The sequence below is a fragment of the Notechis scutatus genome, chromosome 4 (assembly GCF_049901735.1).
Source record: "Notechis scutatus isolate UNSWTSFEM ecotype Mainland chromosome 4, rNotScu1.2, whole genome shotgun sequence".
NCBI classification, from domain to species: domain Eukaryota; kingdom Metazoa; phylum Chordata; class Lepidosauria; order Squamata; family Elapidae; genus Notechis; species Notechis scutatus.
The window spans coordinates 148,867,744-148,880,357 of NC_142012.1; the positions used below are offsets into that span (position 1 = coordinate 148,867,744).

The window sequence follows — 12,614 nt, forward strand, 5'->3', positions numbered from 1 at the left end:
CATTGCTGTTGCAAAGAGACCAAATACTTGTTGACATTTTCTAATATCATCAAAACACAAAGTTCTTTCTTTGGGATATTAAAACAAAAAGAGTATTCGATACTATTTGATGCTGAGAAATGGGGAAAAAATCATTACAGCTCTTCCATTTTATATATTTTTGAACTGTTGACCTCACTTCTATACATCACTGATTCATCAGTGAATTTTAAAATTGCATAGCATTCAAACCTTGAAACAATTCTCTTTTAATTTCTGGATTTAGATAGCCCTCCTAGAGAACTGACATGTTCTTGAAAGGTTAATAGCAAGAGACTCAAAATGCAGAAATGAAAGAAGCCAGAATACTGATAGGTGTTGATTAAACCCGCTGGAGAGCTAGATGCAGAAATATTCCCAGTTTATAGAATGTAATGGCATCATCTCCTATACATCATCATAGAGATCAACAATGCTAAGCAGTTGCACTTGTATTTTAACATTTTGGAAAATCATACAGTTGGCCTTAGGCCATGTTTAAGTCCTGCTTAGTTCAAGAATTGAAAATAAATCAGCCCCAATGTAGCCTCCAATTGAACAGCTCCAGTGAAAGACAATCCACAATTCTCTGTGGAACTGATTTAACTGTAAAACTCTTCTGATTCTGGATAAGTTATTTTCTAACACACAATTGCAATCTGCTTTCCTGTAATCTAAATTAATTATTTTATTCTATTCTTTCTATAATTCTGATACATTGATTCTCTTTTATTTATTAGAATTGTCTGGAGAAGCCAATATTAGTTTTCTTAGCATTTTCATTTGCTTTGTTGCTCATTCTGACCTTTAGTCTTCCAAATACAGTACCCAGATATCTATATGGACTCTTCCTTTTTCTTTTTCTTTCATTTCCTTTATGTATTTTTAAAATTAGACTTCCACCAAGGATTTTTCTACGGTTCTACTTTTTTCCTCACTGAAGGTTAGCATCTATTTTCTTCCTATCTCAAGTGTCCTTTTCTATTAGCTTCTTCATTTTCCTATGGGTTCTAAAAAAAAGTGTATAAAGCACTGACAACGTTTTGCTGTTCTTGTGCTACTTTCTTGCTTATTTTTCCATGATGTTTAATCACAGCAGAAGAGAGGTACAAGAGGTGATAAACTTAGTTCATTACCCGATGAGCATAAAAGAAACTGCAATTACTTTGATTCACATATGTTTTCTGAAAAGTTTAAAGTAAAGCGAAATCTAGGGGATTTTAAGAATAGTATACTGATGTTTCAACAGCATAGAAAAAAATTAGAAAATTTGGAAAAAAAATAATTGGAATTTTATTGGAATGAAATGAAATTCAATTTGTCTAGTTAAGAAGCTAGTCTTGTCCACCTATTAGTCAATCAGCCAAACAATTCATTAACCCAGAAATGATTTGATTTCCCATCAAGGTAATAGCAATGATGATTGACTAAAACTAAAATTTAGTTTTAGTTGGACTAAAACTAGTCCAACTAATTTAAGAAAAGTCCCCTGATACCATAGCACTGATAGCTAAATCAACCTTGTTAAATATGTGCAATTTTACATGTAGTCCATAGCACTTAATGCTATTGTCTATCCACAACATTCTTCACAACATGTTTTAATTCACCAATTAAATATTTCCTCTGTAATATCACATTTCTACTTACAGGACTGTTCCGGTGCTTTTGCGTCGAACTTGAATTCCAAATGGGTGATTCTGAATTGACACTTCATAGAGACGGTTTTCCAAAGTACTTATAGGTGTTTGGGGAAGATTCAGAGGCACTGGAACTTCAAATCTCTTTTTACTATAATCATAAATCTGAAAATAAAAGTCTTAGGTTTAAAACCTGGTCATAAAACATTTATTGGAGACCTGCATGTTCATTTTATAATATTCTCCCATTTAATGATGATAAAAGTTTCTTAACACATCAAAAAGTTTTACTTATAATCTTCCAACAAAGAAAAGAGATTCTAATCAATATCAAGACAGGCGAGTGGGTTCCCTTAAGAAAATGTGGTCAATAAACTCCAGTTAAAAAAGTAAAGAATCGAGGATTAAAAGATTTATATTTGTATTTATTTTCAACTTCTCTTGAATTAGAGTCATAAAGCAACTGCAGTGTGATCAGAGTATGGTTATGCAAAGTGTATGTGTGTGTGTGTGGGGGGGGTGTATTTGGATAACCAAAAGAATATTATAAAGAAATTATATATAGCTGCACTGGAGAAATTGTATATCAATGCATTTCTGATGGAACAGAACTTGCAAAAAATGTCTATATTGGAAAATTCAAAAGAAAATGGATATTGATATTTCTTCACAGGTAAATAAAAATAAAATCACTACTGCAAAAATAGGCTGGAATGAACTGGTGCTGAAAAGTTAAATGATTAGATGAAGATTCTCATAAGAATTTAAAATGTATTTACCAAGATACAATATATCAATAGTTCTATTTTTCTATATTTTATGTTTCATATTTTGAAACCAGATAGTTTGGCAAAATTCTAAACAGATAGCAAGAATCAAACTCTTTATTAATAATGACAAAACCCTCAATTTGTTTCTAAAATAACCCACTATAACATTTTAGAAAGAGGTTTACCTTAAACTGAAGCATGTTATTGTCATGATATTTTACTTCCAAACGAAGTTTGTCAATGAGGGGGATTTGCCGTCCTGAAACTCTAAGAAAGTCAATGTTTCTACCAAGATTGGCTGTTAAACCAGATGATGTATATTCAATTTGGTCAACCGTGTAACCATTGTCAGGAGGATAGTAGCAGTATGGAACGTCAGCAACAGGAGAAGGCTAGTTTATTAAAAATAAAAAGAATATATCAGTGAGTGAATAGAATTGGAAAGAGATTAAATCCATAATTTCTGAATTTATTAGAATCAATATTTACAACTAGTTTGCAAGACTTTTCCAAATCAGGTTTCACATAGCTAGTACTGAATGCCTTCATAAAATTGTATTAAAAAATTGGGGGGGGGGATTTGTTCCATATAACGAGACATACTGTTGTCTTACCCAGTTCCATCGTTATACATTCATTTATTTTATTTCCATGCTATTTTTCCTTATAAAGGATGTTAGATTGGCTTATTGCAGAAGTGGGTAAAGGGGCATCATATTATAACAATGAATACCACAATATGAAATAAATTTTATTGAAAATATATAAGAATTAAAACAATAAAAATCATATATTTAATGTCCCAGACCATAAAGAAAAGCAAAACAAATAACAGCCTAGTCTGAACTTGAAATATGATTATAAATTCAAAGTCAACTGTAGCACTGTGAGCATTGAAATTGAATAGCTGGATAAAATTTTAGGCCACTGTTGAGATTTCCATCTTTAGAACATCCTTTGTCATTGGAATGGCAAAATTTCCATTGCATGAACTGAATCAAGAAGCATTAAATATCATAATTACTATGCGACATGAAATAACATTTGAGATTTCATTAGAATTATAGCTTAATGCTAAAAGGACCACCAAGTTTTGTTTGATCAGATTAAAAAGATTCAGTAGCTAGTATACAGCTGAAAGAATACTTATTGGAATTACTATGGGAAACAAACACAGCAAGATATTTAGAAAGAGTTGAATCCAATATAGTTATGGACTTTTAACATCTATTGATTCAACTAACTGAGAGTTAAGTGGGGATTTAAGTTGATTGGCATCTTTCTGCAGGAGGAAAGCCCTTTTTACGGCACCCAAAAGAATGCAAAATTATTTTACGCAATCTTTTTCTCTCTACAACTCAAAATATACTGCTTCTTATGAAAGAGCTTGAGACATGCAGGGAGTTTCATGAATAATAAACAAATATTGTCCTTTTCCATCCCTTTTTGTGGAATTAAAGAGAAATCTGCTGGGAAGGGATACTAGGTAGCTACATTTCTGTCTACTTAGTTCTGCAGGAATGCTCAGCTTTAGTTAGTCTGTACCTAAAATCAATAAAAATGCTTAGCTGTAGTAGTCATGATGCTAATGAATTGAATATCAATGATTTAATTTTCTTGTATATAGAAACATGAACATTTTGTCGCTTTCTGCCCATTTCAACTATTTAGAGGCTTGCAAGGATTTTAGGAAAACACATATTCATCCTATATGGACTGTTTTAGTTGACCTATAACACTTATAATGGGACTACAGAACTTAAGCAGTACAAATTTTGCTGTTGGTAATGATAGCCAAGGTGTTGAGGTAATTCCCCATTAGGAGAATGAGTGCACACAGGGAGACGTAGTGAGAGTGGTGAGGAATAACACACAACCAGCACACAGATACACTGAATAGTAAAATGTAGATTTTACTTCCAATAAACGGTTAAGTAAAGTCCAACAAGCAGTCCAAGTCATACACAGTTAAAGCAGTCAGTTTTCAGTCCAGGGATAATCCAAATAACAAAGTCCAGTATCATAAACAGTTCAGTAATCGGTCTCACATCAATCCAAGAAAAGCAACGATCAGCAACAGTCATTAGGGAAAAATGCAGGAACCAAAAACAGCGAACATCAGAACATCAACCAACTAGCAACTATCAACAACAGGACTAAACAACCAAGGTTTCTGGCTCCATCTTATGGCCGTTTGAAGAACCACACCCAATTGTAATTTTAGCATTCCCTTAAAGAGACAGTATTAAATGTCTATCCTGGTTTATATATTTCCAACCCAACCGTTAGGTGACTATCAATTCCTAACACAAGGGAAGCAACATCATGTGATTAGATATAGAAACTTGAGTTGAATTGAAAAATAAAACATAGACCATTGCTGGAGAGAAAAATGGGAGGATTACAAGAGTTATAATCTATCCAGAAATAATTCTGTTTATAAAAGAGAATATTTGTAGATCAGGGTTGACCTCTGGGGTCCTTGGAGGTTTTCTTACAGATGTTTCATTACCAAACTAATTAACAGCATTGGATGATGTTATCTAGTTTGGTAATGAAATGTCTGTAAAAATGTCCATCAAGCTCAGAGAGCACCCAGGACTCCACAATCCTGTTCACTTTACATTTTCTTAGATCATATGGAAATATCCCTAGATTTACTTCAAATTAATAAGAAACATACAAATATCTGCATTTTCCCCACATTATTTTCTATTTCTAGGTGGTGAGAAGGTACAATAATTCTACATTATAATGTGACTTTTACATTTTATTTTTACAATCAATTCTAATTAAGGTTATAGAACTGAATTACAGCATTTCAAAAATGCCTCCGTGTGAGTACACCTTCATTTAATCCAGTTATGCTGTTCAAAAGTAGGCAGTTAGGAAGCTTCACAGTCAACTGTGAACTCAATAAATGGTACTCAGCAAAATTTAGGAAAGAATTGATTGGAGAGCTACTCAGTGATAAGCTATTTTGATTCCAATTTGTGGCTATAGATAAAAAGGGAAAAAAATGCAAATACTCTACAAACAGAACTTTAAAGAGCAAAAACACACAAGAAGGACAAAATGAGTTTTTTTCCTTACTTCCCATATGCAGCGAAGAGCTTCACATTTTTCTTTTGATGCATGTTCTTCAGGATGACAATCAAATTTGTCAATATCTCTTAAAGTCTGGTTCCAGGATATTGTATGTTCTTCCCCCAATTTAAGATAAAGACCAGTTATGTAAGCAACCTATGAAATTCACAATAAAAACCAAAATACAGATCACATAAATATCCCATGTAAATCACATGTGCAAAATGGATTTCACCACTTTAATAAATAACACTTAATGTCTTTTTATTGATTGCACAAAAGCCATAAGGAAATATGAACAAAAGCATATTATAGAAGCAGCAGATTAAATAGAAACAGTATTCTAATCTACTATGACTGTCAGGGAAACCATTACTTTTTTATTTGTTAAATAATGTACAACTGGCAATATTAATCAGCTGGAGAAATGACTAAATGTTGAAGAAACAGATTGCAATTCAAAGGGATTTGCAAGAAAAAAGGTGATACATGTATATTCTGGGGGTCTTTTCAAGGTCTGTGGGACAAGTGAGAACCAGAATTATTTTAGGAAAATGCTGAGATCAGCAGTACTGGGAAAATATTAACTTATGCTGCATAATCAAATTAGAAGTAGCTGTATGAATATTGATTTCAAATCCCTACTAGCCACCTGGTTATGAATATTAAAGCTGACTATTTCAGTCTCAAAATTTTCTTCTTCGTTCAATATGGAAAGTAAAGAGAAATACTGAATACATATTGAACTCCATGTCTCTTTTTGGGTCACTCTTTAAAGGATATATGTTCAAAGTAACAACTAAAACAACAATAGGGTTACAAATATTATTGAGAATCAAATTCTTAAAATAAGGTGTCTTTTTTTGTGTGTGTGTCAGTCAAATCTGACCTATATGGTTTGGCTCATGGCCTAGAAGTTAAGATTGTTAACCAGGATTTCTAGATCCAAGCACTGCATGATGGAGTGGGCCCCCGTTCTTGCCTAAACTCCTGCCTACCTAGCAGTTTGAAAGCATACAAATTAAAGTAGATAAATAGGTATCACTTCAGTGGGAATAGCGTTTCATGTGCCTGAGCATATAATTATGCTGGCCACATAGAAGAATCTTCGGACAATACTGGTTCCCTCTGCTAAGAAATGAAGATGAGCAGTGCCCCCTAAGGTCAGACAAGATTGGACATGAGAAACCTTGTACATTTTTTAAAACTCTTAGGACCACCTTTTTTCAAGTATAATTAACCCATCTGATATTCTTCTTGAGTGAAAATCTAGTTTTGGTCCCTTGTTTTGAGATGAGGAAAGCAGAAACCTGAAAACATTGTTCTTTGGTGATTAACCCACCTCCCAAGACAAGCAAGCATACATTCTAATATTCTTCTGGAAGCAACTGAAACTAGTTCTGTTTTAGAAAGCTTTCAGGGAATAGAAGGTGGATTTTCTTAGCTCAGTAAGACAGATTGTTATTCTTTGGTGAGCTTTTATGCAATGTTACTGTTTTGTTTTGACCTCTTTTTTATGTTTACATTGTTAACTGCTAGGAGCCTGTGATTCTTTTAGGATCATAAACCTAGCAATGTTCCCAGGCCATGAATTATTCTTCATTATACTTAATACCCAATTTGAATATTCAGATATTCTGACAATTGCATGTCTTAGACTCAGTGCTGAAGAAGGGCAAAATTAACTATGCGAAGTTTTATTTTGCCATGCCTTGAAAACAGGCATAGTTGATAAGATTTGATTTCATTAATGGTTTGATACATTACTTTGTAGCTTATTTAGTCTCTGCTCCTCTAAACGAGTATCTTCTTAACAAAGATATTTGTCAGACATACTACTCTTATGACCTGGTAGAAGATATTTCTGACTTCAGAGTTTTAATTATTTAAAAATTGACACCTTCAGTTTGACTATGACATTTATCAAGGCTTGAAAGGATCTTGCTTGAAAATTGGAAAATAAAACATTAATAAAAGACATACTTCTTTTTAAAGCATTATAGCATCTAGCAAAGTTAATCTAGCACAGGGATATAAAACTCAATTTCATTGAGGGCCGCATCTGGGTTATGTTTGACCTCTGGGGTGGTTGGGGTGTGGCCAGGGGCCATGGCCAGCTCGACATCACTCATGTTGAGAGCACCTATGGTGGCCAAGTACTAAGGCAGGACATCCCTCAGACCCTCCCTCACTCTTATTATAATCTCCTTCTTTCTTTCCTTCTTTCCTTTCTTCTCTTCTTTTTGCTTCCCCATTCCTTCTCCTTTCTTCTTCCTTCCCACTTTCCTTATTTTTCCTTCCTTGCTCTCTTCCCACCTTTCCTTCTTTTTCTTTTTCTTTGTCTTTCCTCTTTCCCCTTCTTCTTTCATGTCCCTTCTTGCATGCTCAAATGCAAAAGAGGAAACATTTCCCCCTTTGTTTTGTTTTTAGCTTGTTTTGTTAGCCCTCTGCCAGCAAAAACGAAGCTTGGGATCTGGTCCCCGGGCTTTTGACATCCCTGATTTAGCACCTTCAGTACTTGCTATGTTAGCATACATGGACACAATTAATACTAGGACTGCCATTGGATATTATCTGATGTGCATGCATGTGTGGGTAGCTTTCAAAGAAAAGACACTAACCTAAGTGTCTCTCACTTAAATATCTAAACGAATATGTTCCTGAAACCTTGTTGTTGACTACATTATAAATATAGTAAATATAACCTTAACACTTATTTTTGAGTAGCAAATGATATTATCTGTGGGGGTGGGGAATTCATTAAAATTTATGAAAACACTCAGCAATGCATACCTTGTTTGCAGCATTGTACTTGACAGTCAAATTATATGACTGAGCCACATTATTTGAGGTTACTTTCACATCTGAAGGCTCAAGGGGTAGCCCAAGAATCTTGATGTTCTCAAAGATCAAATTATTTGGATCTTTGTAGCCTTTACGTGTAACTGCCATAGTTAAGATTTTCTGGAAGACAGCAAAATCATTACACGACACTTTTGTTCACTGATCTTAGTTATAATTTTCTATGATTTTGTATGATTTACTTTAAAGCTAAAATCATGTAATTAAGATATAAATGATAGCTTGTTGTAAGTACAGTACAATAAACATCTTTTTGAAAAGCAAATGTGTTAATATCATGCAATCCGATTGTTATAATGAAATGAGTTTTCTCTAGCATTCAGTAAGTTTCCTCAATACTAAACCTGTGATCATATTTATTACATGTAAGGGAACTATTTAAATTAGATTCACAGATGCAGAAAAACAGTAAGGATTTATGAGGAAAATAAATTATAGCTGGAGATAAAATAAAATAATATAAAATAATTATATTATAATATAATATAAAATCGAATATTAGTTTATCCAACACTATTCACTAGTCTATAACTTTTCATTCTTGCAAACTATTTCTGTACACCAAAAATGCACTCACTGTTCCACATATTGTATTAATTAACCCATTTATTCTTTATGCTTGTTCCTCTGACTCACACATGTCTTAAATATCCTTTATTCTGCTGTTCCATGTAAATCATAGGCAGGAATATACATATATCAAAAAATGTACTTCTTTAAACAGATATTCATTCTTCATAACGGGTCACATACTATCCATTACTTTTCTTTAAGAATTTGTATATTTTAAACATATTTATCCAGTTAAAAACTGAATGAAATTTCTGGGAATCTCCCTCATTAATGAAAATATACTTACATTTGAGACAGTAAAGTTATATAAGAGATACTTTTCATTTCTGACTGTATCTAAAACATAAGGAGAAATGTACTTTTAAATAGCAAAGAAAATTATTCAAGCAAATTAATCAAATAAAATAGTTTAAAGAGTTAGGTAATATGCATGTAATAAATATATATTATTAACATTCTGAACAATATTTGGCAGATCTGCTCATAACTGGTCTTGATGTCCATCTAAACATCTACCTATAAATAATCAAACAGATGGAACAATATGACATAATATCAATAGAACAATTGAAACAACAGTAGAAAAAATAAAATATACCCCAAGCTACAGTACAATCTAAGGTAAAGTGATATAAAATGTTCTATAGATGGTATAGAACTATCAGCAATGGACAAATCATACAGCAATCAATGTTAGAAATGCCATAACAAAGAAAAAAATTATATCCCACCAATTTAGATGAAATGTTGTTGAAATTCACTGGTATGATTTTAAGTGCAGGGGTGTCAAACTGGATGCATCACGTGCAGGCCATGCTCACCCCAGCTACGCAAATGGGAAAAACATTGTGAAATGTCATGTGACAGCAATGTGATGCCGTGAGTTTGATACCCATGTTCTGGGCAGTGATGGCTAACCTTTTCATTATCACGTGCCGAAAGTGAGCATGTAGACACGCATGCATGCCTCCACCCATTCCCCCTGACCCCTGCACATATGTGTGCCTCTCCCAAATGCACCCTCCCCCTGTGCATGCATGGCAGATATGCAGTGGGAGGCGTGCACGCATGCACAGTGGAATTGCTCTCGGGCAACGGCTCACATGCCGGCAGAAATGGCTCTGCGTGCCGCTTCCGTTATGTGTGCCATAGGTTCGCCATCATGGTTCTAGGATGTCCAAAAAGGGCCAGAGGCTACAAAAGATCAGCTGTCATAATACACACCATTTATGCTTTACCTAGCATAGTTCCTAATTGAAGTATTTGGGAAAATGTGAGCTTCAATCTATCTAAACTATAAATCCTGATGTCACCAAACTGAATTAGCTGAATGCCTCCACTCCAAAAAGAATTGCTATTATGGACATCTTATCACATTCAGGTTAATTTAATTTAATTAAATTAAAATAAACCACAGAAAATTGTCCTCTTCGCCCAAATGATATAAATAACAATAAAGTCTGTTCATGGTGAAAGAAGATATTTTAAAAATTATTAACCAGTAAGAAATGACATGCCTGGGTCAGTATTTGTCAAATAAATGACTGAAAAAATAAACTACTGAAGTGTCTTTTTTTCTATTCTGTTATCTGTTGAATTTTTTTGAAATGGAAGACATTTTTTTCCATAATAACCTTTTATAAAACTATGTGATCCAAACTGCTTTATTATACAGAGTAGACAATATTTGCCTATAAAAATTCTAGAAAATAACATAATTGCTAAATATTATCTTCTCTTAACAACAACAAAAGTAGGAAGTTTGCTAGCAAATTCTAAAGGGCAGGTACTTTTGATTGTAAAATCATTGCACCTACATTTTATTTATTTAATAAAAAGATAACATTTTATATTACTTTATTTTAAATTAATGCAATGAACATTTGCTTATTTTAGATCTTTAAAAAAGAGTCCAATATCTTTGGGATTCAATATCATCAGTCTACCTTAAAGCCATTCAGTATTCATTGCAGTAATTGTCACCTAAATTGTTCTTTCTCTCTCTCCTTTTTTAAAACCATCTCAATATTTTGCTTGCTTTTTTAAATAACCACTGGTGACCAAAAGTTATATATGGTGCAACACAGAAGTTTTTTAAATCAGGGAGAAAGGTAATTTAAGAAACACAAAGATAACTGATATTTTGCAGCACTTTAGAAAACATTGCTAGCAAGCAAATAAATGGCTGAATTGCCACTAAGCATTAATACATCTGAGAATCTCCTAAGAATTGATATCCTTTCCATATTTCCATAAATGCCACTGCTACAAATCAGGAGTTTTAAATACCAATAAATGAAAGTATTTGTAGCTCAGTGTTGAAATGAGAAGTCCTTGGTGCTCTCTGAGCTTGTTTGTTTTCTTGCAGACATTTCTTTACACAAACTAGGTAACCTCTTGGAGATGTTGGATACGAGATGGGCAGCAAATGAATTTTACAAATAAATAAATAAACATCATAAGTGCTAGCAAGGAATGAACTTTTCTCTCAGTTTATATTCTACTGGCTTGCCCTGTCAGCACTGATGATGCTACTTACTTTAGGTAATGAAATGTCTGCAAGAAAACAAACAAGCTCAGAGAGCACAAAGGACCCCTTGCTCTCAAGTAGTTTTGATAAGTTCAGATCATTGCTGAAATATGTGAATATGCCCATAATGTTAATTTTGAATTTAACATACTGAAGATGTATCTCCATAATTATTTGCATACTTTGTTTTGAATTAGAATAAATGTGTTTGCTTGCCTGCCTCTATTATCTATTTTCCTGTCTTTCTGTCTATCATCTACCATGTTTCCCTGAAAATAAGACCGGGTCTTATTTTCTTTTGGACCCCAAAATAAGCACTAGGGCTTACTTTCAGGGGATGTCTTATTTTTAAAAAAATCTATTATGGTATCTATTATGAGCCACGGTGGCGCAGTGGTTAGAGTTCAGTACTGCAGGCTACTTCTGCTGACTGCCATCTCACCAGGCTCAAGGTTGACTCAGCCTTCCACCCTTCCAAGATGGGTAAAATGAGGAGCCAAATAGTTGAGGGCAATATGCTGATTCTATAAAACCACTTAGAGAGCGCTATAAAGCACAATAAAGTGGTATATGTCTAAGTGTTATTACTATTGGTATTGCTATCCAGTGATGTGTTTCAAAAAAGTTTACCACCATTCGGTAGGCATGGCTTGATGGGTATGCTTTGCATGCATGCCCACACTTTGCATGCGTGCACGCCAACATGCACTTTGCACAGGCACAGAGGCTTTCTGACTCCCCTCCTACAATCCTGTCTCTCCCTGTCGCAAAGCAGCTGCACTTAAAAAGCAGGGAATAAAGGTCAGTATGGGAGCCTAGGTAGGCCCAACAGCAGAGCATGAGAGAGAACTGGTTCGGTCTCCACTGCTCTTTGGCACTACCAGTATGCCAGAACCGAACTGAACCGAACTGGTAGAATACCACCATTGTTGCTATCTCTCTATCTCTCTATCATTCTATTGTTCTATTGTTCTAACATTCTATCTATCACATATCTATTTCTGTTAGTAAGTTTACCTCTTGTTATTCCATCGTCCCAGAATAAGTCTCCAGTTGCTTCTTCATTCTCATCTAAAGCAATTATAAGTCCCATAGGCTTTGTACGGCTGTTAAAAAACATATTGTCTTTATTGG

At 34.0% G+C, this 12,614-nt stretch overlaps 1 protein-coding gene across 1 annotated transcript in view; it reads right to left on the bottom strand.

Annotated features, from left to right (window-relative positions):
* Positions 1-12,614, bottom strand: part of SI (sucrase-isomaltase) — a 180,985-nt gene that overhangs the window by 45,094 nt on the left and 123,277 nt on the right. The window contains exons 22-27 of the mRNA XM_087965277.1: positions 12,498-12,586; positions 9,237-9,286; positions 8,309-8,479; positions 5,522-5,671; positions 2,614-2,820; positions 1,669-1,823 (exon numbers count right to left, since the gene is read on the bottom strand). Coding sequence (XP_087821403.1) covers positions 1,669-1,823; positions 2,614-2,820; positions 5,522-5,671; positions 8,309-8,479; positions 9,237-9,286; positions 12,498-12,586 — 822 coding nt within the window. The remainder of the gene's footprint in view (positions 1-1,668; positions 1,824-2,613; positions 2,821-5,521; positions 5,672-8,308; positions 8,480-9,236; positions 9,287-12,497; positions 12,587-12,614) is intronic.